General features: G+C 38.2%; 1 protein-coding gene across 9 annotated transcripts in view; it reads right to left on the reverse strand.

Moving 5' to 3' along the window:
- Positions 1-728: 728 nt before the first annotated feature.
- SLC4A4 (solute carrier family 4 member 4) overlaps positions 729-27,019 on the reverse strand; it is a 315,013-nt gene continuing 288,722 nt past the window's right edge. For 8 of the 9 annotated variants that reach the window (XM_032458395.1, XM_032458408.1, XM_032458417.1 and 5 more), the window contains 8 exons: positions 25,362-25,540; positions 24,139-24,211; positions 16,516-16,584; positions 14,046-14,219; positions 11,743-11,904; positions 8,258-8,354; positions 5,755-5,834; positions 729-5,049 (listed from right to left, as the gene is read on the reverse strand). In XM_032458395.1, coding sequence (XP_032314286.1) covers positions 5,791-5,834; positions 8,258-8,354; positions 11,743-11,904; positions 14,046-14,219; positions 16,516-16,584; positions 24,139-24,211; positions 25,362-25,540 — 798 coding nt within the window. In that variant the 3' untranslated portion in view covers positions 729-5,049; positions 5,755-5,790. The remainder of the gene's footprint in view (positions 5,050-5,754; positions 5,835-8,257; positions 8,355-11,742; positions 11,905-14,045; positions 14,220-16,515; positions 16,585-24,138; positions 24,212-25,361; positions 25,541-27,019) is intronic. The other variant, XM_032458385.1, reaches the window with a different exon arrangement.

The following is a 27,019-nucleotide window of genomic DNA, read 5'->3' on the forward strand; positions in this document are numbered from 1 at the left end:
CACCACCACCACCACCACGATGCCAGAGCCATTGCCTCTATATTGTTTTCAGATTGAAAGATTGTTTTGACCAGTGTCCCTACCGCATTACCTTTTTTAAAAAATGTAACTGTTTACTGCTCCTTCTTATTTTTTCTATTTGTTCCCCTATCCTCCTCACCAACCCTACCACAATTCTCTGATTATAAATTAGGGCTGAACTGAAATTTCCTAGAGTTGTAAATATTACATGGAAACCTGGACAGCCCAGCTGTTATGTATCTTCTGTCGAGCACCATTCCAGGATTTTGTTCAATTTGAGTAACTATTTCTTAGTAAGTGCTTATGCCTAGTAGTTCTTTTGCTATGAGAATTGACTATATACATCAATATCATATATAGAGTCAAGAAAAATGACATTTTCTATTTCACCAACTTTATAAAAGAAGAGTAACAATACCACCTTCTCAATAAACCATTTCTTTGTCCTCAGTGGACATACTTTTTCTTGCTTTGAATCCTTGCATGACAGCACTTCATTAAGACATGACTAGATAATTCTTACAATTTCTTATTTTGTATCATTTGGACATTTATTTTATCCTCTTGTCTAGAGAGATGAAAAGCAATCTGAAGTCAGGCACTCTGACTTACTCATCTTTCTATTACCTGCAGAACCCAGAGGAGTGAAGTAACAGGCACTTAATAATTATTTGAAGAGTTGAACAAAAGCACTCGACGCTCATAAATGCATAAAGTTACTTTATTTTAAGTATACATTTAATTTTGAAAAATATAAATGCTAAAATATCTCATCTTCTTCATCTCTTAATTCCATAAAAGTCACAATAGAAAGCTTCATAAAACTGTAAAATACTATAATGTTATAGGAATTTTAGGTTTTATATTGGAAAAAAATTATTAGTAATATATTGAAATGTTTTCTGTTCTTTATCATTTTGTTCCACCATGTTGATCTACTTCATTTAAAATAAAAAGATGCATCATTTCTCCAAAGTTAATAAAGACTTAAGAGAATAAAAATAAGATTATCTGAAAGTGCGTATTGATTCTGAAAAGTAATGTGTACGGATATGTACCGGCCATGAAAATGGCTAAAAAGAGGCAACTATTCATTCTTTTCACATTGTAGGGCTGGGACAAAGTTACTTCTGGCTCTAAAATTTTCACTGGATGACTTTAGCCCTGAGTTGCAATATTTGCCTAAGAAACAGAATTCAGGATTTTTGCATGTACCCATAGAGCACAAAGAAATGAGCCGAGAAATAGAACGTATCCAAATTTCTGGTCAAAACACAACTTGACTGGTTAGCATATATCCCAAAACTTTTTTGTTTTATTTCAGGCTGCAATGAAGCTCAATGAAATCATTATCTGAAAACTCCCAAGGCCCAAGCAAAATATCCTCTGGTTGTGTTCAGCCACTTGGTGCTCTGAGCTTCACGCTCATGCTGTGAAGAGTGGATGGGAAATATCACAGAATAAATAAGAAAATCTCAAGTTCTGCACCAAAATCATTAAGTGGTATGAAAAGGATTGAAGAAAGCTTTGTCCCATCCCTGAACAATGTCAACCTCTGTAATACAACTTAAATCGTTTTGTTTTGCTTTTTTAAAGATAGTCAGCAGTCAATACATTTCAAGTACTTAACACAGTTTTAAAAAAAGAACCAAAAACTTGGAAGACAATCATTCTCTGTATCAAACACCGATATATAGCTGATAAAAGATTTACTCTGTGTGTGTTGGTGCATGTGCATAAAATATATACAAACTAAATTTCTGGTGGCAGACGATTCTTTTTCTCCCCCCCAACACCCCGCCCCAGTTCTTTGAGGTGGTGGGGGCTGATTAGAAAAGGTGCTGTCTTCCCACTTCTCTGACTTCCTCCATCTCCCCACCCAACTCCACGGATTGACCAGAAGAAGAGGCAAGAAAACTACCAAGTATGGCACACAAAATAATCAGTATTCGAAGTCGGTAGTGGTTTTGCACAGTAAAGAAGACTGACTTTTATCAAGGAAAAGTGTCTCCAAGAGATTTTCTTTCAAATGCAAAACCACAGGCCTTTATGCTCTGATAAAGCAGACCCTTGACCTGGTGATCCTTTTCCTTCCAACAGTAAGTCTGTACAACCACAGGGTTCTGGTTAACAACTCTGAGTGTATACTTAGTCCTTTACTTCTAACAACTTGCATCTTTTATCTCCGTATTTCCATCAAGGAGAAACACTTTGTAAAAAAAAATTACTGTTGTATTCTGTGTCCAGTTTACATAGAAACAAAACCACCCCAAAAATCTGATTAGTTCTTCAACAATGAGTGAATTCAGTTAAAATACAGATAATTCGGTGGCTCTGTATGGACCTCGGGGTTTGTTTGTTTGGTAACTACTTGTGTTCCTCTGAAAGTAAATGATTTTTAAAATACTTTCCTGGGTCCCAAAATATTGAAAAGGTTTGCTACTAACAGTTCCTTTTAGCAAATATAAGGTACTACTCTGCATTCATATCATGAATATCAACCTTTTGTCACAGAATATGGCTAGTAAATGAAGGTGCAGATAGCTTTCAGATGTACTCAAAGGTTGAAATACTGAGTTAAGTTGCTTTAGGAATTCTTCAAAAGGAACATGGGGGCATGAATCCTCAAATACTTGATTCATGATCAGAAAAATAAATTTTTACATCTGGAGCTTTTATGAAGTGAACAAAAGTGTCTTTAATTTAACAAGAACATAGGTTAGGCTAAACTTATTATTCATGGTTTTAAAATATTTTATTGATGATTCCATCAGTAAAGGAAAAGGAGAAGATTCTTATAGAGTTTTATATTAAGGTAATGAAAAACTAGGTAATAGAGAGGAATCATTTTAATGCAATCATGATGACAAAATTTGGCATGTGAGGTTTTAACAAATACCATTTAATTTGCCACTTTCATTTTAGGGAAAAAAATTGTAGGCCATTTATGTCTAATTTGTATAAAATTCAAAGTTTTCAGATTACTAGATACTATAAAAGTAATAGCTAATTTAGAATAACAAAACTTTCGTCATCAAAATTTCAGCAGAACAGAATTATAATTTAATTAGGATGAGTGGGAGTCAATATGTGCACATTATGAAACCAAAATAAGTGGTTTCATTCTGCTTCTAGTACTCATCAACTTGTCTTAGTTAAGATATATCACAAATATGGTTATAGGAATCCAAAATTATGGATTCAGCATTTAAAAATGCTGTTTTTAATGCAGATTCATAATTCACAGTGCAGCCTACTAAAACATTACATTTAGATAACATGCTAAATTTGGTTAATAAGGATATAATTTTCTTTTTTTCTAATTTTCAATATGGGGTACTTTGAAATACACATATACACGTATGTATAGGCCTATATATTCTAAATGTCCCAATCATAAAGAATAATTGCCGTTCAATCTTAAAAACAAGTGTGAATATAGTTGAGGTATACATACATACCTCCGCAGATCTATCGGCACTCCCATACTTTATAAATGTGTAAGTGGTCTATTAATAGTCCTACGGATTTTGTATTGTAAGTAAGGGTTATTGTATCAGTGATGGTGACAGCTAACTGGGTAATAAAATATATTTACCCTCATTTGCATAATGTCCCCTGGACCTCTGATGGATTTTTTCATACGTGGTTTGGGTTTTACAGAAGCTGACACAGGAGGCTAGGTAACTTTGCCCTTTGTCTACCATCACTCTGTCTCTTTCTAACTTTGCACATATGTGCACCAGCCACACACAGAGTACATACACAAACACACAAACATTTCAAAATGAAAAAAACACCTAACAATACTGCACAGGACGTCAACATGGTAATACAATCAGTGTCTGTGCCCGGATACTACAATTATCAAAACATCAGTTATTCCCAACACACAGGAGCTTCCCCCTCCTCCCCACTCTCCTTCACAGAACAGCTAAATTTCTTTTGAAGAAAGGGAAAAATGGATGCTTAGAAACATGGTGTTTTTAGTCCGATCTAGCCCTCTGGCTTACCCTAGAGATGGTATATCTGTGTGTGTTTGTGTGTGTGCGTGTTTATGTAAAAATCACATTATATACAATACAATTTTTACAGAAAGCCTGGCAGCTACAAATAAGAGGTAGAACTACTCAAAACTATGTTTCCTGCTGCAGGAAAAAATTCATTTTCTTTACAGTAATTAAAAAAAAGTTTAAAAAATTGACAAAAAATAAGTTGCAGGTTAGGCCCCATAATTTAAACAACAAAATCTAGGAAGAAAAATATTCTTCGATGTACTCAACAGATAAGTTCATTAAAGGGTTAAAAAAAGTTGCATAGGAAAAAAGGGACATTCCAACACTTGCTACAGTGGTGGCAATAGTTTCTCTACAGGGAGCAAAGTACCTTTAGTTTTTCTTCTTGTGATAACTCTTAAGATTCGGGTTGACAAGCAAGAGCAAGTTCGAATAGCAGCACTTTTTCCAGTCCCGGAGGGCGCTGTAAGCCAGGAGGGACCCTGTCTGGAGGTCAAGCTTTGTTCGACCAGACAGAAAGACAAGCCAGTAAGCACAGCTCCAAAGCACAAGTTGGAAGTTCCTTCAATATTTTAATATAAGGTGTTAAAAAATCCTTAATACTTTTCCTCTCTGCTTAAATAAAGGAAAAGGACAGGGTCTGTGCGTGTCTTGAGTGACAGAGGCATCTGGTTGTCAGAGGACACATCTGAAGGTATAAGAGCGAAAATGGGACACTTCAGATGCTGTGGGTAAGGAACGGTGCACTATTGTCTTTCCCTATGCAAGAGAGAAGCAGAGAGAGCGTTGCATTATTTGGCCAGTGGCCAAAACCCGAAACGAAACAAAAATTTAAAAAATAAACCACCAGATAGAAAACAAGAACACAAACAACAAAAACTGTCAGTTTTAGGAAAGACAAACAGGTTACAATGTAGTTTCTGTTCCCTTGCTCCTCCAGAAATAATCATTGTCTTCAGGCTCAAGTTCTAGTCTAATATGAGGCACAATTTTTACTGGAGTTCTAGGAGGACTAGAGAAAAAGACAAAAAGAAAAAAGAAAGGAAACAGTAAATCAGAATTCCTTTATCATCTGTCAAATGTTTATGCATTATACAAAAGTCAAGTGGGTCCTTCTTTGCTCTCTTTAAATACTTATCTCCTTTTTCTGTATTAAAAACAAACATTTAAAAATGGGATGAAAGTACCAAACAGAGTTAAGAAATTCAGGCAAAAATTTCATAAGCTCTCAAACCTAGATTAGACAAAAAAAAATCAAGGAGAAGGACTGAGGGGAGAGGGGTGCGGTGACACTGTCAGAGACAAGAGGCCTGACATGAAGAAAGTATTCAGAGATTTCACGGTTTTGAAAATCAAGGAGGATCTGAAATCTCCAGAGCTGTATTAAGAGGGGAGAAAACTACTGGAGGAGCGCTTCCAGGAAATGTCAGCTACCCTTGAATCAGAGGCGGTACTGATGGGACAGGAGCTAACTCTGATCCTGGGCTTTACCTTGATGATGCTGAAAGATTCCATTATTAAGAGTAAGCTGAGCAGGTCCCTTAGAATGCTTTCTACAAGTAGAAGCTGGGATGAGGTTGGGTGACTGGGTAATTTATTTAAGATAAATTGCAGAGAGGGTGGAGAACAGGGCGTTCGGCCAATAACACGCCGTTGACGCCATTTCTGTGGGGCAATCGTCCCGCAGAACCACGTGAAATAGCAGGCTGTCCTTTACCTTGGCATACCCAGTGACTGAAGAAAAGGAATTTTATCAGCATGATGTGTGGCGTTCAAGGAATGTTGGTGATCTTTCTTCTGGAAAGAAAAAGAATTCTTTTAAAAATCATAAATAGTAGTCATTGGTAAAGTACAGCATTAGAGTCAAAATTTTTAAAGTCTTCACAAAAATGGATGCATCTTTCACCATCAGAAAGGGTAAGAAAGACAAGTTTAGACAATTTCAATTAACACTGTATCAAGCTCAGAATCTAAGCAGTGTGATAAAGCCAAAATCACTCCGTTTCCTTTATTCTGGGCTTTCTGGAATGGGCCACTGCTGTTCTCGTCAGTGAGGAGGCAGCAAGGAACTCATTCTGAGAGAGAGCACCTACTCAGTGACTAAGGCTTGCCCTCAGATTTCCCGCGTTCACAATTTTGTCCTGCTGCTATTTGTTGCGGGGGTAAAAAAAGATTCTGAGGAACGAACTTCTACTGCAACTTTATCAATTTTGTTCATAGACTAATATGATAGTAGAAAATTCTGATTTTACAATGCTCATGGGTATTTTGCTTGAGTAAATTTCTATCCTCACATCCACTACTTCCCGTGTATCCTTTTAAAGGGTTTTGAGAAAACAAAGAACATCTAGCACTAAATAATCAATTTGCCAGATTTTTCCCAGGAGACTCAAATTCCAGATGATATTTTTGTTTGTTTGTTTGTTTGTTTGTTTTTTAAGCAGTCTTTAAACTGTACTTAGAAGAGCTGGGCCAGGTTATGATGCCAACGGAAGACATACATGCTGCATTCCTTTCACAGTCTCTTTTTGCTATCTAATGTTCCAGAGATGAAAAATGAAATCAGACAATGGTTTGGGGAGCTTGAATTTAAAAAGAAAATAAGAAAGTAGCCTCAGTTACAAGTTACAGGTTACAGGTTGGACACCAAAAGTGAGATGGCTTTAATTCTTTGCTCTTTAAGCCAGTGTGGTAGCCAGCCTCCAAGACGGTCCACCAAGTGCCCTGCCTTCTGGTAATCATGTCCTATATGCATCCTTCCCACGCTGTACCAGGGTAGGTTTGTGTGACCAATAGAATATGGCAGAGGTGATGGTATATCACTTCTGAGATTTGGTTACCAAACACTGCAGTTTCTGTCTTGGTTTCCATCTCTGCAGTGATTTGCAGGCGTGTCATGGGCAGCCCTCGGAGATGCCTGGGAGCCAAGGTACTAAAACCTCCTGCCAACTGCCTTGTGATTGAGCTTGGAAGCACATCCCCAGCTCCGGTCAAGTCTTCGGATTCAGTCCCAGCTAAGAGCTCAACTGCAATCTCACAAGAGACCTTGAGCCAGAATCACTCAAATCTGTGGCTCCAAAATTTCCTGAATGTTAGGAATTGTGTGAGAAAATACATGTTTGTTGTTTAAAGCTGTTGTTTTGTGGTAATTTGTTACACACCAACAGATAAGGAATATGTCCATTTTTCATAAATAGTTATTCATTTTGGTAATCTCTTATTTTTTTTTTTAATAGAGGTACAGGGGATTGAACCCAGGACCTTGTGTGTGCTAAACACATGCTCTACCACTGAGCTGTACCGCTCACCCTCAGTAACCTCTTACTGAAGCTGAAATGGCACTGTCAAATAAAAACACAAGTGCTTCAGCCGTCCTTTCCTACAACAGATCAGTATACCCCGACATGCATCTGGAGCTAAGAGAATACATTTTCTTCAAATGAGAGCTCAAAGTGAAAACAGTTTGGAGCAGCTGCTCCTTGCTACTGGAAAAGCTTGCGATGTTCACTAATGTTACCACAGAGGAATTTCCCCCCTTTTCAAGTGGACTGCTAACTCAATTGCAAGAGAAAAGATGACATGTCAAAAACCATTTCACCTTAGCCACCCGGCCCATGACCCCAGAAAGACCAGTGCAATTAGAAAGATGATTTCAAAATAGCAGAAGGGGAACGAAGCAACTTGGAAGAAAATGCAACTATATTGTAAGCTATACCTAAAAAGTGGTGTTAATATTTTAAGATTGCCAATTTAATTGAAGATAACAATTATTCCAAGTTCCTGGTATTTACAATCGATTCACTGATCACTGAGACCCAGGATGCAATTTCTTTTTTGAGCTGATTTGGTCACTGGTAGAAGCCTAAGGAAGACAAACAGTAACAGACAGTGATGTGGAACTAGAAGCAATGCTGAATACCGGGGGGTGGGGGGAAGGCAGGTCAATTACAGACATGGTTATGAGCTTAGCATTTGAAAGAAACAGATGGTAACTTGCACAACCAAACAAGAACTTAAATAGTTACGAATAAAAGGAGAAGGTAAAGGGTGAAGCTCAAGGAATGTAAAAATGAAGTTTCATAAAATTGTGAATCTTCACATAGGAAAAAAAAAAAAGAAAGAAAATAGAGGGAAAGTTAACGCAGATGATAGTCCTCCTTTTTTTTTCTGCAAGTGCAAATTGTATTCAAGCCGGCATGCAAGACGTTAGCTCTACTCACTGTCAGAAGGTTTGCTATCACTTAGGAAAGGCTGCTGTTCCATGATGTCCATTGGAATTTTAATACTTGGAACTTTTTCTGAGTATGGGCAGTCAGACTGTGAAAGAAATTTACAACAGTTTTTAGAAAGTTTTTACGAAACAGACCTCCTTACCTCCCAGTATGGATTAAACCTATCACATTATCATTGACAAAGTCTTAGATCTACTCCATTTCTCCTTTGCTGACTTTTCAAATTCTACACCATCTTCCCCTCACATTTGTTTTCCTCTCTTCTAAGTGAAGGGGATTAGGTCAGTTAAAACAAGAACCACACCAAATGGAGATCGCTACAAACTAAAACAATTGTGAAGCTTTCCATAAACTGGATGCTCAATCAAATATTTCTGGGTTAGTTTGTATGTGTAAAGCAAATAATCTCAGCGGGAAAGATTACACCTAGGAGACTTCCTAAACTATAATATGGCCTTGAAACTTTGGTTTCATTTATGTTTTGTGATTCCATCTCCAGAAAAGGATGACTTATCTTTACTTCCAAGATAGGTAGAAGACTTCTAACATCCCCTCCCCAAGAGCACTTTACATAGACTTAAACCTCCCTTCCTTGCTTTAATATTCTAACAAAAACTATTTTGTATTTAAAGACCCATTTCAACTTCCTTATAACAAAGATATTGAAAACTTAGCAAAACATGAGAAAATAAAATCAAAAGGGAGGTGCCTATGATAGTCAGATAAGTGGAGAAGGATCATAACCAGAATAAAGTGATAAAACCAGGCAGGTAATCATGAAATTTCTTGAAGAACAGGCCACCTACACCAAAACTGTACCAGATTTTCACAGGATTCCCATGTTACTGTCTTTTTTTTTTTTTTTTAGAATTTATTATATTGAATCCATATCTACGTTTGGACTGAAAAGATCAAATTCATCTCCTAACTGAAAGTACCAAGGAGATGAACTTTAGTTGAAAGAGAAACAAGGGGGGGGTCGAAGAAAATAAGAAAAAAAAATCTTAAAAAGCTTACTACACACATTGAAAAGTCCTTCATGATGAATCTAAACAGGCTAATGAGCCACAATATTTTTTTAAAGGATTAAGATACTAGACTCCAATTGACCAAAAAAAAAAAAAAAAAAAAGATGAAGATGTCAGGGGCATCTACCTTTATGAGACTGTCAAGGACAAGCTTTACCACAGTATTTCAAAGTTTCCCCAGGTAACAGCATTTACAGATGAACAGATCAGCAGCCAATCCTTAATCATAGCCTACTGGGCAGGTTCAAAAATGACTGAGTGGCTCAAAATCTTGGCAAGCTATCATTTTCACCAATTCTAATTGGTGAAATCAATTAATTAATCAATTAATCAGTTAATCAATTCACAAATATTAAAGTTGTAACTCCCATCCTCTGGCATGACTCCCTCTCTATCCATGGACCCCACACCACACGATGGCCAGGTGAACAACAGGAGGGCCACCTTTCAAATGGAGAGTCCCAAATAATGAACTCAACACAAAGAACTTGTGACACAGATATAGTCTAAACTGCTGGGTTGGAACACAGTCCTGTTTCTTTGCTTTGGTGGGGATGGAAGAAGAGAAAGAAGAAAAGAATAGAAACAAATCTCACACATTATCTTCGAGAAACCTGTTGGAAATACGGAGTTGAGAGTGATAAATATTAGTGAAAGAACAGCACAGTTTAAATATGATTTGTTGAAAATCAAATGTAAGAATTAGATAGAAGCCCTTCTCAGGATCTCATTTGATCCCTTTTGACACTAGAGAGCACTAAATTTAAAACATTCTTAAAAGTGGGTATTTTATTTTTTATCTTAAAAACCGTTAGAGAAGAAGATTCCATAATATTACTTCATACATTCATGTCTAATAAATTTTAAGTCTGATGCTCACGCACATAAACTGAGGTATTTGTTTTGAAAATTCAAGATGAAATACCACTTTAATTATTTCAATATATCAGGCAATCTTTTTTCTCTTGAGTTAGCCTAGAAGTTTATTTTAAATTTTCATTTCTATTCAATGTGTAAATGTATTGTTCTTTTTCATACTGCATCTTAATCTGTTCTGCAGTTTAAACACATTCTCTCTTTTCCTGTCATCACTGGAAACAGAAAATCTATATACCTGTTCTCACTGAGGATGGATGATGACAGTCACAAAAGCTCCCTTGGACTCTTTTTCTCTTTAGCTAAATGTGCCTCGTATATTTAGCCTTTTCTTATTGGATCAGTTTATCTGAAATCCAATTCTGTAAGTTGCCTTCCTTCACTGTACTATTTCCAAGTTCTCCAAAAATAATACAATCAGACAGCCTGAGCAATTGGAAAGAACCAGAAAGGCTTGGACAGGAGTTTGGCCTTTGCCAATATGTCTGCGCACACTTAGAAAGATAACTTAGCATTTCTCAGTCTGAATTTCCTCATCAGCGTGATAGGAACAAAAGTATCTACTATAAAGAGCTGTTCTGGCACTCAAGGACAAGGTATGCATGATTAATCAAAATGATCAAGTACAGAGCAGACACCAAAAATTAACCAGACTCCCATGTGAGGATGAGATACTGGGGATTCCATTAGAAGGGGATGCTACACTGTGTAAAATCCAGAGCAAATATTCACATAGGAAGTGTCATTTTGGTAGTGCTTTCAAAAGGCTACTGAGGTAAGCTTTTGGTATGTGTGTATGTATGCATGTGTGTGCACATGTGCACGTGTGTGTGTTAAAGAAAAGCAAATCCCACGTTTTCTCCTAGCACTGATGACGGACCCTTATTGAAATACCAAGATTTGGAAATGGTTTCCTAAAGAAAAAATGGACATTTTATTTCTCCCCTTAGTCATACAATTGCAAGAGGATCATCTAAACTATGACACTGACTACTGCAATTACGTAAAAAGACCCCAAATTCCCAACTTCCTTTCCTTTTTATTGAAGGGCTACAGAGAAATGATCTGAAATCATGTCAAAGTCCAATGCGAGGATAAGCACAGTAACAGAGAACTTTGGTCGAGAGCCCACTCAAATGGACACACTGATTGTGAGAGGTGAGGTCGCCAGCATTTGGCCATATTAGGCTTAAAATTACATAAAACTGAGTTATCACCTCAAATTTAAATCCCAGATTATCAAGAATAAAGCAAATACATTTTGTAGCACTACAAAGCAAACCTCCTTTTTATGAAGTCTGAGATTGAAATTTTTTAGACATGGTGGGCTTTTTTTTAAAAGTCATTATTTCATTATTAGTGTATTAACAGTAACAGAAAGACTAGAAAAAAACAAAGAAAAGAAAAGAAAGGGCAAAGGAAGGTGGAAAGTGACAAGTGGGACGAGATGACAGGTAAACATGCTTGGAACTCAGTCATACATCTCACATAAGGGATTAAAAAATACATTTTTCACATTTGTTTAACTAACTTTGGAATTTTACTTCGGAATTTTAAAAAGCTCCTTACATCGTCATTGTCACTGTCCAGACTTCCTTTCTTCTTTTTCTTTTTCTTCTCGTCCTCCTTCTTTTTCTTATCCTTTTCTGGAATGACATCATCGAGGAAGCTGAGGTCGTGCTGGGAGAAGAGGTAGTCCATGCCTTTTCTGACAGCTACAAGTGCCAAGATCTGGAAAGATAAATATAAAACGTGTGAAAGAATGCATGTCGGAGACGTCACAGCGAGTATCAGAACTGCCCTAGCAGAGGCAGTAGAAGCCTGTTTTGTACAAAGCTAGAGTACGACAGAATGCACCTCGCTTGCATGAACTTCCATGAAGTGGACCAGAAACATTTTCTTCAAGAGGAAACTGGGTTCATAGAAGTTTTACATGGAACGCACTTTTGTTCACTAATTTCAGTTGTATGATCCTTTCACTTAGAATTCCTAGGTGAAAGGGTTATTTTTTAAACCATTTTCTTCCATGTCAGATTTTTAGTAAAATAACTAAAAGTTTAAAGGGAAAAAACAGCCTGTAAATGATTTCTAATTATTCAAAATTAAAACATTATATGGGTTTTTGAAAGTCAAGAACATCCATACAACACACGGTACACCGAGACATCTTCAAAGTATTGATAACGAGGGAGGACCTGAGTATGCATAGACCATTTCATCTACTGGGGCAACTTCAACACTTACCCTGCATCAGATGCTGCGCTAAACTCTTAGGCAATATTTTCTCATTTATTCCCACAACAAACTCAAGGGTTAGATGTTAGTATCTCTACCTTACAGCTGAGGAAACTGAAGCTTAAAGACTTAAGTATGTTATCCAAGATGATGAAGCCAGATAAAGGAAGGATACAAAGGGTCCGAGCTTTCCAACTCTAACCCAGAGCTCTTAAACTCTGTATCTCTGAGTTTATGAATTGCTCTTGAAGGTGTATTAAAGATGTCTTCGCTCAACAGTAAATTAGCATGCGGTAGGACACGGAAGCCCTGGCCCTGCGCACGGCAAGCAGTTGTCTTTATCCATGTCATGCTCTTTACGTCAGCTTCTTCATCTCTCTGAGAAATTAATAACATTCTGCACTACTGATATTACACAACTGCTTTGTGATCAAATAAAAGCTCTGAAAGATGAAAAATACCTTATAAAGGTAAAATATTTTTATCATTATTTAGCACAGGCAGTAAGTGATTTACTGGATACATTTCAGATTTATCTGGGTCTAATGCTGCTTTTCCTGGCTTCAGCAAAACTCACAGGCAGATGATACTAATAAGCAAATGGAAGCCTTTTCTTATCCTCAGTGTGCTTTCCAGTAAGTTAAGATTTTTTTTTGAAAAGATATAAGGGATCATGAAAAATAAGAATCTGACTCTACAAATAACACTAATATTTCACACCATTTTCCTCTGCTTTCCTGGAGGAAAAACCATTACAAGTAACCAATATACATAAAACGAAATAATAATTCTAGCTAAGAGGAAGAAGATTTTTATTAAAAAAAATATGGTTTGTATATGAAAATTTTGTTTCCAAAGCTACAGGGGAGACAGAGCCAGACCTGAGGCCGACTTTGTGTCAAGCATATGCAGGTGTATTTTCTCGCAAAAAGTGTAAAGCTATGGTCAAGTGTAAAACTCAATGATGAAGCCAAATACAGAGCTAGCATTTCCTTTTGCCCTTCTTTCTCTTGTGAGTATTCAGAGTGGAATGTTAGTCGTTTCACCTTGCTCCTCAACATATCATGGCAGGGAGAGAGAGTCCAGACTCAAACTTAGCATGATACAAACTAGGAGAATTTCCAAAACTGAACTTCTCTCTCCGTTTCTTCTAATTCATTGGTTGATCTCTCGTGAACCTCTACGCTGGTCCTCTGCTCTTTGGCCTGAAATGCGCTGGAGTCTGTTAGCCAAGTTGATCCCAGTGTACAGCAGTATTTTAAAAATAGCTAACGTCATGTGCACTTGTGTCTACTGCGTGTCAGGCACTGGGCTCTCCACTCTATATTCACTATTGATGCTCAGAATAAAAACAAAGATACCTCCCTCGTTTTGCTGATGAGTTAAATGGGGTGCTTGGGGAGGTTCACTGATCAGCACGAACCAGAGCCAGGATCTGAACTCAGCTGTCTGACTCCAAGGTCCAGCCGAGGCAAACACAGCCATGGGAACCTTAAATTACAGCTGACCCAAGTGGTTAGGTCAAAGCTGGAAAATAACTGGAACTACTTGTGAAAGACACATGTGTCGTCAACATCCCCATAACTACACGACACGGGTGTGACCTCATGGGTAGGTGCAATTAAAATAACCCCTACCATGACCGGAAAAATGATAGCAGCCACAGTCGACTTGAGGATCCAGAGCAGGGCGAGACACAACACCTGCAGGAAAGTGAACAGGTGGACTCTGCGCAGCGGCACGTGGCGCAGGTAGATGAAGTCTGGCTGATGCTTCAGGGGCATCAGAAGCAGCTTGAGACGATCCATGAACTGGGGAGGAAAGGGGAGCAGAGCACAAGTACATTACTTCAAGAGCTGATGCACCAAGTCACTTCTTTAGTCTAATGAACCACTGGTGATTTGTCATCCAGCATTCAGGCAAGTGGTGCCCCTTTTAGAGGGCACTGGGCGGGGAGTCAGAAATACAGTCTAACACAGTAAGACATAGCACAAGTCTTCCAACTTCTGTTACTACTTTGGCAGGAATGCTATGCAGTTATATGAGATAAAGTGGCCACTGAAGAATAAGGTCTCAGCTAGTAATGAGATGCTGAAGGAAGACATCTGACTCATGTGTCTAACTGGGCCTCGATTGCCTTATCTAGAAGAAGAGGAGATATGATGTATCATTTATATTTCAAGGATGTTTCAAAGGAAGCATCTGACTTGAAAATGGGAACGCACTGGTATTTTCATAAATTCCACATTATTTATCTATGGCATAACTCAACAAATACATTCAGCGATGAATTACCATTTCTTTTCCAAGAAAAGCCACATGAACATTGCAGTGAGTTTCAGAGTGTCAACAACTAGATACCTGAATCTAGGAGAGGCTATTGCACCATCATCTATAAACAGATACTGGAATGACTGTCAAGCACCTACGTGCCAGGTACTGTGCTTCAAAGAGTAACTGCGGGCTTTATATCAATGATGCTGATAAGGATGATACTTAAGTACTTATCAGAAGACCCTTCAGATGGAAGATGCTCAGTAAACAGCTGTTGAATTGAATAATTACATAGTAAGGACTCTAAATAATATCTCTACTTTCCTTCTGAAGAGAAGGGAGAAAAGGAAAAGTAACTAGACTGCCAGTGGCTGTCTTCTCTGGAGTGACTTCCTGTCTAACAAGTTTCCCTTCTCCCTCCAGAACTCCTGGTAGGAGCACTCCCATTTATAGAGACTAGGGTAACAATTATTTTTGCTAAATCACATCTTGCCAGAAAGATCTAAAAGAGGGAGAGTCAAGAGAAAAGTGAAGAGAAAAGGTGACAGGGCGACACCACTGCGGAATTTAAGAAATCCACTAGCTGTCCCTTCGGCAAGGGAGTTTTTTCCCCTCATTATTACGAAACCATTGATTTTTTTCCTTTATTTTAACAAATGTGTACTGACCTCCAACCATCATTTACCCACCTACAACATACAAAATCAACCTTCTGTTCTAGACTGACTTATAAAACAAAAATAAGAACTATTAGTTTGGGGGCCATATTTGTTTCATATTTTTCCATTTAAAGAAATAAAGAATATTTACAATCTCAGGTTAAAAATAAAATATTTTTACACTTATACTTCCCCAAAGTTTCATGGGCACAAATAAACCCATATTCACATTCATCTAGTCCAATCTATGAAGAACCACCTTGTATTTTATAATAAACATCCAAGTGATGAAGCACTCAACTCAATGGACCTAAACAAGGAACAATAAAATAGCCTTTTCTCTTTTGGGGGTCTGGCCACTTGCCCACCTCTATCTGACTCTAAAACCAAATTAATCTAAATTCAATAAATGAAAGCAAGGACTATTATGAAGGAGTTTAAATAAATTCTTACAATGCTCACAGAACATGCAGTCTTTTCCCATTAAAACATCACTAAGTGCTAAATAAGGATACAGTTAACAAGGTGCCAGAAAGCAGCAGAAGTACTTCCAGTTTCCTGGTGCCAATTAAATTAAACCTCAGTTGAAAGACAAAGTCCCTTACAAAGTTTTCCCTAATGAATTTTTTTAGAGGGGGCCGGTTTTACCCGAGTTGGGAACAGCTGAAGTTTTTGACAAAAGTAGCACATACACCAACAGCACACTGACTGGATTCTTTTTTTTTTTAACTGGTGCAAAACTTTTGATTAATGATCTCAGCCGTGCAAAAAGCAAATCAAGTAAGAAGAGCCTGTTCTTAGTATAGGGTAAATGCAAATGGATAAACTGTCTCGAGCACACTGAGAAGGTTAGATTTCCTTCTTGGAAGGAAGGAAGGGAGGGAGGGAGGAAGAGATGGTGGAAGATCACAGATGACTCTCTCACTTTCCTTGTCAAATACCCTTTAACAGCTTATTTCAAGGCTGGGTATGTATGATGACACTCGTTAACACAAGCTAACTTTGTCAATTAAATCAGAAATGAAACGCAGGTGAATGAATGGTGGAGAAAGTAGAATAAAATGTATTTTAAAAACTCAGCAGTTATGGATTAGCCCTTTTCTTCAATGATCTCTTACTGGGCTGTTTTTTAGTACTACTAGAAATTATGCTTAGATTGAAATGGAAGACTTACCTGCACACCATTAAGAGATGCTACCCCCATATACAGGAACACGCCATAGAGTACAGGCATGGGAATAAACTAGGAAATTGAAAAAAAATTGGAGAAAGGTTAAAAACAATATTAATAAGAGCAGTAAGAGAGAGGGATAGTTTAAATAAAGGCTAAATGTCAAACTAAAAGATACACTTGATTATACAGTGACCTCCAATTAGTGTTCTCTACTCATCACTGATAAACTTCTAAACCCTTTGTACTAGAAAGACATAAAGGGGGATAAGGGAGACTTTCAATTTTTTTTTCTTTACAATTTGCATGCATGACCTCAAAAATAACTTTTTTTTCAATGGGAAAAGTTTGTTTCCCTTTCCCCTTAAAAGGAATGACCATGTAAACCAGTCGCTGGCAGGGACTGGGAGGGAGAAAGAGAGGTAGAGGGTTGCCTCACTCCTGAGACCAAAGTTCCTTCCCAAACATCTGTTGATTTTTTCCTAAATAATTTTCACCAAATGATGTATCAGCTTGGTGTATAAACGCCTCTTTCAATTAAGTGACCACCAAATGACTGTCCCCTTTCTTCCTCTTGGGAATATTAAGAGGACTAACTAATGAGAACACTGCTAAAAAGGAGCCTGGAGCAGCTGGAAGCAATTAATTATATACATGGATTAATACACATCTTTTAAAACTGAATTAATACATTTTCGTATGTTAATTAGCAAGAGTCTTATGCACTAATGCAAAGTGTTTCAACAATGGGAAGTTCCAGTATGATGATGGTAAGTTTTGTCCATTCCTAGACATTTGAAATGTCCCCAGTACTGAAGACCCCAAGCAAATCAGGGATGACTCTGTTTCTGGGAAGTCTTTTATCTGGACAAAAAAAAAAAAACGTTCTCAAGCTTGGATTTTGAAAAGAAGTTCAAGTTCAGGAGTTCTCAAAGCTCAAATACTAAAACCACAATCAATTAAGTCCAATCTTACCAAATCTACACAAAGGAGGCTATTGTAGCCAGAAAACAGTATGACTTTAGAGTAATTTTTAAAGAACTATCACATGTATTAAGAAACTGAAGCACAATTTCTATCAGCCTTTCCTTGTGATCACCTAAAACAGTTCTGCATCTCAGTGCCCTGAGCTCTACCAGAGAAACAGTAAATTCCCAAATGTGTCACAACCACCTCCAATTGTTATTGGCTAGCTTATAAAATAGTTAAATTTATATGGAATAAATATACTTATTTATATTAAACATTACATACTGCTTCTAAAAAAGACTAACAATTTTAACAAAGCTCTAACTTGCTCTTGAGCTCAGAACCAATGTAAATGACACTGAAGGGGGTGGGAGGGACAGTGGGAGTGGCAGGGAGGCCATGTGCGCTATGATACTCAACGGTCACCACAAAGAGGCGAAAGCATCACGTTCAAGCCACTGGAGTTCAGATACATGCCTTTATTTCCTTTAGAATGTGTATGTTTCCACTCCTTATGATTCCTCTGTACAAATTTACCAAAAAGTACAAAATGAAACTCACCAAGGGACCATTTTACAGTTTTCACTTATTTCTTAATTTTTAAAGTTTCTTCTATAGACAAGGCAACTTCCATGTTTCCTTACTCTATGATGATTTCTTATTTCATTTCTAATTTCTTGGGAAGACATGAAATGTGGAAGGTGAAAAAGAAGTGTAGTTCAGGGAAAACTAGTTAGAAATCACACAGTAGTTACTCTTCAATCTGAGTAAAGTGTTTTTCTGTCTTGAAAGACAGTAATCACAAAAATGATCCTGGTCCTTATCCCCACCCCTCACCTAAGCTTAGCTAAATGTTTTCTCTACTGTAGTTCTAATGCCAGAGAGATGGCACTCTGTGCCTTGCTGCCTAGATCTGTTCTCTCTGAGCTTAGGATGACAGATATTGCCAAATTTAACCACAAAATAAAACCAGACGGCAGCATTACCCAGGAATGGGGTATGGGTGGGAAAAGAACTGCAGATATGTTTATGTTTTTAAAAAGTTATTCTTTGGCAAAAAGAGTACATATAAAAGAAGGCTATTCACTTGATTTTTAGCCAATTTCAATCTCATACAAATGTCTTATGAAATTCACCCTCTTCTTTATGATAGTATAGTGTCTCAATAAAAAATCTTCCAGTTTGGAAATCTGGATGAAATGTAACAGAATTACTGGATTAGAGGATATTTTTTATTGGATTTCGTTCAGGAGTCATATCAGGTCAATCCTTAAAAATTCATCATAACAGACATTTTCCCAAAGGAAGAAGAATGTATTTTAAAAACACAGGATCCCATTTTAAGTTAAACTAGGATAATATACATAGTAATGGCAGGTAGACATTTTTATGAAGCCAGGCAGGAGAATTTAAAGCATAAAAAGCACAAGGTATACTAGGTACATAGGCTTATCAAGAATTGCAAAATGAGAACATGAAAATGAATATATGTCTGTTCATGTATGACTGAAGCATTGTGCCGTATACCAGAAACGGACACAACATTGTAAACTGACTATACCTCAATTAAAAAATAAAAATAAATAAATAAAGAATTGCCAAATGACAAAATTACGCAAAAATTATTTAAGTAATCCAATGTGCCCAGAAAGCCAAAAAGCATAATTATAAATATTGCAATGCTTTTAATAAACATTAAAAATGAAAAAAATTAAGTGCTTGATCCTGCAACCAGATAGAATCACGAAATTGAGGTCATTGAAGATTTAACATATTCAAACTATGTTACCAAATTTTTCAAATTCTGGTGAATATAGTTCCATTCTTTTTCCACTTAATCCCTCCCTTTGATTTTCTGATAGTGTTAGAATATCCTCACAGGAGAAAAGTGTAAGAAGGGTAAATTTAACCTAAAAAAGGTAGACTGTAGTTGTCCACCAGAGTGAGGTCTTCCAGTAGAATCATAGTCAATGTGTGTCTGTGTGTTTCTGTGTGTGTGTGTGTCTGTGCATATAAAACCCAGAATGAGGTCCTGATTAAGAGCATGGGCATAGAAGTTAGACACACCTGGGTTCCAACTCTGGTTCTGCATATTGTGGAGCCCAAAGGAAATATCGACTTCCCTACCCTCAGTCTTCTCATAGTGCTTATGACAAAGATTACAGGGCACAAGCACTCAGTTCAGGGCCTGGCTCATAAAAGATACTCACTCAATGATACATGGTGCGGCACTGATGTCATTATTATCATCAGGACCTCTAGTGGCAGGCAAGTCAAGAAGACTACAGGTGCACAGCACAACTTTCTCTGGCCCATCTGTGGGGGGCTTGGGGGGGTGGCAGTTTAGGCCAGGAGGGTGCTACAAAGGTCATACCTGAAGGCTTAGTTTTATTTAGGCTCTACAATATTGCCCTTTCAACTATGAGAATAATAGTCTAAAGCCCTTAAGCCTTAAAAATCAGCACCGGGAAGCTGCTGACTTGCAATCTGGTCCCTGCTTGTTGAAGAAACTGTGGAGCTCATCAAGGTATGATGAGTCTGTGAAAATGCCGTATTTCTCGCTACGTAAGAGAACTGGATATTAGATCAAAGAAGCTGGGGAAGATCATCACATGGGAAATAAAAGTGATTAAGTTCATTAAGGGCAAATGCTCTTTTATTCTAAAAGGTGGTAAACCATGATGGCTGATCAGGCTTTGGGGTCAGAACTGCCTGGGTTCGAATTTTGGCTCAACCATTTAAGAACTCTGTAACCTGGCAAGTTACTCATCAATTTTTTATCTGTAAAATAGGTATTAATCATAAGTATGTTTTTGTAGGTGTTTTTGGAGTACTAAATTTTAAAAACCTGTGTAAAGCTCTTGGTCCAATGCCAAGCTCAATAAATAGGAGCTACTGTTCCATCATCTTCATCACCATCATCACCTTCATTACCATGTCTCCTTGTTTCCCTGTTACTGACCAGAGGGGGTGGCATACAGCAGGAGCTCAAGAAACATTTGTCAAATTTACAAATTAAAGGCTATCTTCCACATTTTAGAACACTGAACAAATCTGAAAGATAAATGTTGTCCATTCCTGATGTTAAAGATAAACTAATTCAAGCAGAGGCAACAGACGTGGCAGTGAATTCTTCTTGATCTTTGTTTCTTTAGGCTTGCCAGAAGAATGGAAAAAGCAAGCTCCAGGAACTGCCTTTCATCTTTTTTGCTGCCCTTTAGTTTCCCCGAGTCCCCCCATACAGAACACAAGCTTAACAGGCAATGTTTCCACTGCAGAAACACAGATCTAAACTGTTGAGCCAGCCTGGGAAACCAGCTAGACCCGCTTCCCAACAGGGCTGTACTGAATCAACGGTGAGATCTGAGGCATGCCTGACTGTCGCTGGCCAAGGTCGAGGGATATCCTCCTGAACTTGAAACTAGTACACCATAATTCCTTACATTCTTCCCTGTAAAAAGACAGATTTCGGCAGGGAGACCAAGACAGAGGTCATAAACACCACGTTCAAAGCAAGTCTGCCTAAGTAGGCATAGGGAACAACGATCTGCACTTCTCACTACACGGGAGAAAATGGTTAGCTAGCATCATCAGAAGCCACCAAATGGGGAGGGATGCAGGAGTTGGGAGGGAAGGTATTGAACTGTTTCATTTAAAAAAGTCACACGTTTCTCTTGATCCCATTTGTTTGATCTGTCTTTCAAAGGTAGCTCTTTTTAGTAAAGCTATTCCCAAAAGGTGTCATCTGTTTCTTTAAAACACACATAGGCACAGAGTGGAGGGAACAAAGTTCCCGCCTCCAAGGTAACTGCTGACACCACTTTCCGTGCGAATTCTGAGATTAATTGTTAATCTTGACTTTAGCTCAGTTGTGACTTAGGTTTTCATTAAACTGTACCCTCAACATCTGCTTCTTCCTGTTCTGACTTTTCAAATGAGCTAACAAGGGTTCTGCAGTGAATGCACATCACCCAAGTTCATTAGTGAATACCAAGTTCCATGCTAAAAAGGGCACATGGTCTCAAATTGGCTGACTTTTTCAGATATGATTCCTAAAGTTAGGAATAGCGTCACTCACCGAAGCAAGGAACAACAATCGTCAATGCTAGACTGCTTCATCCTTGTTGCTTTCAAATCTACATTTCCCACAATACGTTGGAAACTACATTAACAAAGCAATTTCATTTCCTACATTTGAGGCAAAACCTTGCCTAGCAAAAATGTCTGCCAAACGCCCTTTTTCACTGCTTCTTACGATGCACACTGACTTTCTGCACTGACCCAAAGCTGCCAGGTGGAAACAGCCACAATTATGGACCCTGGTAACTGAGTGATGAGGGCCAGCACATGACAACTTAAGGAAGGTCAAAGGAAAACCAAGCTCACGCTCACTGACCCCTTACAACTGTCTCTCTCCTTTCTCTGTATTGTAGTCTGTTCCTGTAGATACTAACGAGCTTTGTATATCGGGGCAAAAAGAATCCCCGTAAAATGAAGAACAAAAGTGCTTTCAGCTTTAACTCCTCTGCAGCCATATTTGGGTGAGAAAAGAGTTGGGAAGAGGCCTTGCCTCTCTTCCTAAAAATAGAAGTTTATACAGTGGCTGTTCTCTGTGTCCCTTTGGAATCACGCATGATTACTCAGCTGACAGATTCTCCAAGATTAAAGCCAACTTGCTGTAACAAACCAAGAAAAAAAGAATTTTTAAACATATCTGGCTTTTTTGAATTAGGATTTTATACTGTACTAGTGAAAAGAAAATAACCCAATAATAAAAGGGAAAAAAAGGTGGATGGTGATGAGTACATGTGAACTGATGGGGAGATTTCTATGTATCCCTTACTAGTGGCTCCGCACTAAGAGATCCTGTAAAAGAAACCCTGCAGTTGTGTCATGTGAGTCCACCTTCAGGGGTCCCAGGGGCAAATTCCTTCCTAGTAGAGCCTCCCACAACATGAGGTCATGATTACCTACAATGACCTCTCTAAAAGTTGGTCTGTCCAGACGAGGTCCCATTGCGTACGCTGTCAAAAGCTGTCATCAGACTTTTCCACCAGCTGATGGGCTGGTGTCTATGAGGCAACAGAGGAACACAGAGCATTTTGGCAGGGGATCTGATGCTATGAAATTCACAACAATTTTAAACCTACCCTACAACTTGCTCTGCACTGGCAAAAGTGACAATAGATTTCCCTCTGTCCCCACAGAACATAAAATCTATTCCTTTTTAAGGTCCTCTGTATGAACCAGAGACAAATTCCTGCGGTAACGTTTCATTTTACTTCCCTATGTGTTACATGAGGTGCGTATTTCTTCATAATTCTGGTCAGAAATTAATTAAACCAGTGAATTGGCATTGTGGAAAGTGAGGACAGAAGCTGAACATTTAAATCTTTTAACTGTTTACAAAGTCTTTTGTGCATAATGTGTACTCTTAAGGCAAAGTCAGTCCTAGCTAGAAGTTAAGAAATTACACTTCTACTTTCCACAAATTCATCTGACTGGCAATTGACATACAAATGTGTTAACTGAAAAGAAATGAAGGGCTTTTGCCTTTCACTGTATTTTTCGCATTGTTTGAATTTTTTCCAAGAATGTACTGCTCCATTACTTGTGTAATTAAACAAGCATTTTGAAAATCTTCTAAAAAATTAGAATGGTTTAAAAATACACATTTTCAGAGAAAAATTTGGAAGGATATTGCTAACATTTGTTGTTTATAGCTGTTAGGTCTGTATGAGATTCATGCTTTGTACCATGGGGCAAAGCAGAAGATACAAATTATCAATAATTGGCTAGTATTGTTTATATCAGAAAAAAATAATAAAACATTTGCCACAAGAGAAAATTGGAAGCTTCATGGCAGATAGACATTAACCTTTTTTAGTCCTATCTCTACTTCTCAATAGGCTTTCATATATGATTTATATTTATCTATTAAACAGATATTCACCCTCTCAATCAAACCTATATATTGACTCCTAACTTTTTAAATAATCTATCATTTTTCTTCTTCAAAAGTTCATTTCTAAAGTTTTCTAGTTCTAAGTCAGTAATTTCACTCTCTTTTCTCTGTGAACATGAGGCCTTCTGATGCAAAGAAGAGAGAAACACAGTCAACAATACTTAAGAATAACAGAACAATGACAAAATGATTGCCCTGAGTCATTCGCATTATCCAGGAGTCTAACGTGGGGACGGAGGACAGGATGCAGGGACAGGTAAATGCGAAGTGATGGGAAAAAAGGATGTAGGGAGACAAGGAGAGCAAAAAAGGTAGTGGAAAGTGCAGATCAGTTAGTTATATTGAACTGTATGAAACTGCCATATGCATAGGTCAAAAAATTGGAATACTGGTAATTTAATATGGTTCAACCAAATAACTGCAATAATAATAATAATAGTAGTAGTAGTAATAAAAATAATGATACTACTAATAATAGTAATAGTAATAATAATAGAAGGGGTAAAGGAATAAGAAGGAAAGGAAGACACATTTTTTAAACGCCTTCATTCTACCTAACTCCTGCTTCATATAGTGTGTTGTGGAAGTGGCTGAGAATCTCAGACAGTTCTTAAGGAAGTCTGCTCTTCACACACCCAATGATCTGCCAGTGCTCTGAGAAGGAAAAAGAGACGAGTATTTCACATATTTACCTTCAAGATGGGAGCCATAAAAACTGACAGACCAGTCAGAATAAACACAAGGGTTCCAGTGACTCTTTGTTCCCTGAAACCAAATCAAAAGATTACCATTCTACCTCTTGTTTTCATAAACACGCTCTTGTCTTTTCACCTTCAAAAAAGACTATACGTTGACCGAATCAAGGCTTGGCTAAATCAGCAAAGGTGTGGACATATATGTAATTAATACCTCAAGGACAGCATATAGGCCTAACAGAACTATAAAATTCTCTTAACATTATTGCAGTATGTGATTTGAATTCATCAAGTAAAAAGTGATTCTGCTAAATCCTCTGTCCTTTTAGAATTAAGAGAGAAAACATCACTTGCTCTGGGCCCATCAATTACTGGCCTATGTAAAACACTTATTTTTAAACAACTTGTACTGTTGTGTAATTACACCTTCTTTCATGGGAGATGGTGATTACACTGTCCCACATGCTAATTAACAAAACAGCTCAGAAAAATTTCATAAGTGCAACAAATCCTATCAGTCTAATTTCCAAATCTGCAACAACAAAAGTACTTTTTAACAAAAATGATTCCCATACACCACCCTTCTTCCCAGTCTCCAAGAAAGAATCACCCAGTGTTGTGGCGTGGGAAATGAAGGCTCTGTCGTGTGAGCTATTCACCCGAGCACTGAGGAGCAGAGTTTGCTGCAAAACATACACAACAGAGTATAAAGGTCTCTTAAGAGCCTTTCAGGGCTTCCCAGATTTAACAGCTGGAGGTCAAGGTTTCTCAGTGCTTATGGGACAGAAAATGAACTGGAAAATCAGACTTGCTTTCCTTTCATGGAATCTTGAAAGTCATAAGCAGACTCAAGAAAGTCTCAATAGAGCTGAAAAATTAAAGGGTTTGGTTTTTATATATGATGGTGACAGAGTGTATACCACAGCACCAAAATGCCCTGCAGGGACTGAAGAAAGTGAATGATCTGTTTGTGTTTTCACTTTGCATCTTTTAGCCTTCTGTTAATCAAAGGAGATGTATGTAACGTAAGAAGGGAACTCAAGAAATTACTGAAGCCCCTCTTTCTAATGAAAACTCAGTCCTCTCTCGAAGAGCAAGTACAGGAAGAAATCATTCATCACCAGCCCGTTCTCCTTCCCGCCTGCCCACTTCCTGCTGAACCACGTGCAGATGTGTGCATAATGTGTTCTGTGGAGCCATCTTCCTCTGACTTAACCTACCTCACTCCGAGAAACTTCGGTTGTTCTCCAGGTGCTGAAGTCTCCGTCTCCATCTTCAAGCTGTCGATGTGAGCGATGGAGATGACAGTGGCAGCCACATACCATGGAAGAGCCATGAAGGAGCACACCACCATGAGGATGGCCACCCAAAAGAGATCCAGGTGATACCCAGCTCCTTTCTGCAGCAAGAGGTAACAAAACCATGTGGAGAGAGTACTCAGGTTGCTCTCCAGTCATATGTCCAGATGGGAGTTAAGATCATTGAAAGAAATCAACTCACTTTGCGTGATAAATATAACTATTAGAAGGTTAGCTCCTTGAATGAGGAAACTTCCCCTTCTTCATACTGTCCCTCTGACAATTCAATACAAAGCAACCACATGACATCTCCTCCAGCCTGATGTAAGTCTCAGCTCATTATTTGTTTATTGCTACTTATCCTCTCTGTGTCCAGTCATGTGATCAGAACCGTGGAGATATAGCTACCCTGAAGAGTTACTGAGACCATTCAACACAGTAACTGAGGGAAAGTATTCTGTGCGAACTTAAATGGCGGTGCTGAGCTCAGTAAATGGTGATAGTAGCCAGAGCATATTAGTTGTTTTTAACAGAAGCACAACAAACACCTTAAAAGCTATGCCTTCTCTGTGTGACTTTTCAGCAGTTTGCTGTTCACCTAGGCTGGATTCAGTACACGCAGACGAACGATCTGACAGCAACCTTAAGAAAGTACACAGAACACGGCTTCTTACCTTTCATGGTATATGCAAATAATCGTTTAACAATCTATTAAACATGATTATCAAGGTAATTATACTCCCTTAATGAGAAGAGGCTGATTTCAAACATTGTGGGATGCTCACAATAACATTTACTGACTGGAAGAGCAGACAACGTAACCAAAGGTCCAGCTCTTTTACTCACTAAATAAATATCGTTCAATGTATCCATAATGTTGTTCTATGGTTCTATTTCACCGCTCTGTTTATGAAGAAATCCAATGCCTAACACCCCTATGGAGTCTCAGAAAACAGAGCAGTCCATTTTCACAGCATGGGAGCAGCAGAGCTAAGAGCCAGCGTGGGACCAATCTGGGGGATGGAGAGGTCGGCTTTAAAGTCAGAACGGGCTTTACACTAGGAGCCGGGTGACTGCTATCATTCAGATCCTGTTACAGTTCCTCGGGCAGTGCTCTCTTCTAACTGACACGCCAGGATTCCACCCCTGGCTCGCATACATGGGTCTAATCATGTTCTCGGAGAACTCATCACAGGCAAGGGGAGCTGACACAAGAAAGAAAAGTGTATTTTTACTTAGTCCAGGTTTGACTAAGAGCATATATCTCCTTAAAAGACAAATGGGCTAATATATATTCATAAAACCAGTTCATTTCAGTACAAATGGTTTGAAGGCACAAGGGTTTGAACTGGGAGTGGGTTAAGGTTGGGGAAAGGAGGGCAGAGAGGAGGAGGGGCTGAGATCACCTGTTCAGGAGTGACTAATGAGGTGAATATCATGATGTATCTGAGGTCTCAGTCATTCGTTCTTTCAACAAATTCTGACTGCCGACCTGTTAACAGGTACAGGCTTAGGTGGTGTGACACATTTGCAGACATAACAGACAGATTCCTGTGCTCGTGGAGTTTCTATTCTACTGA

This window comes from Camelus ferus, chromosome 2, assembly GCF_009834535.1.
Source record: "Camelus ferus isolate YT-003-E chromosome 2, BCGSAC_Cfer_1.0, whole genome shotgun sequence".
Lineage (NCBI taxonomy): Eukaryota > Metazoa > Chordata > Mammalia > Artiodactyla > Camelidae > Camelus > Camelus ferus.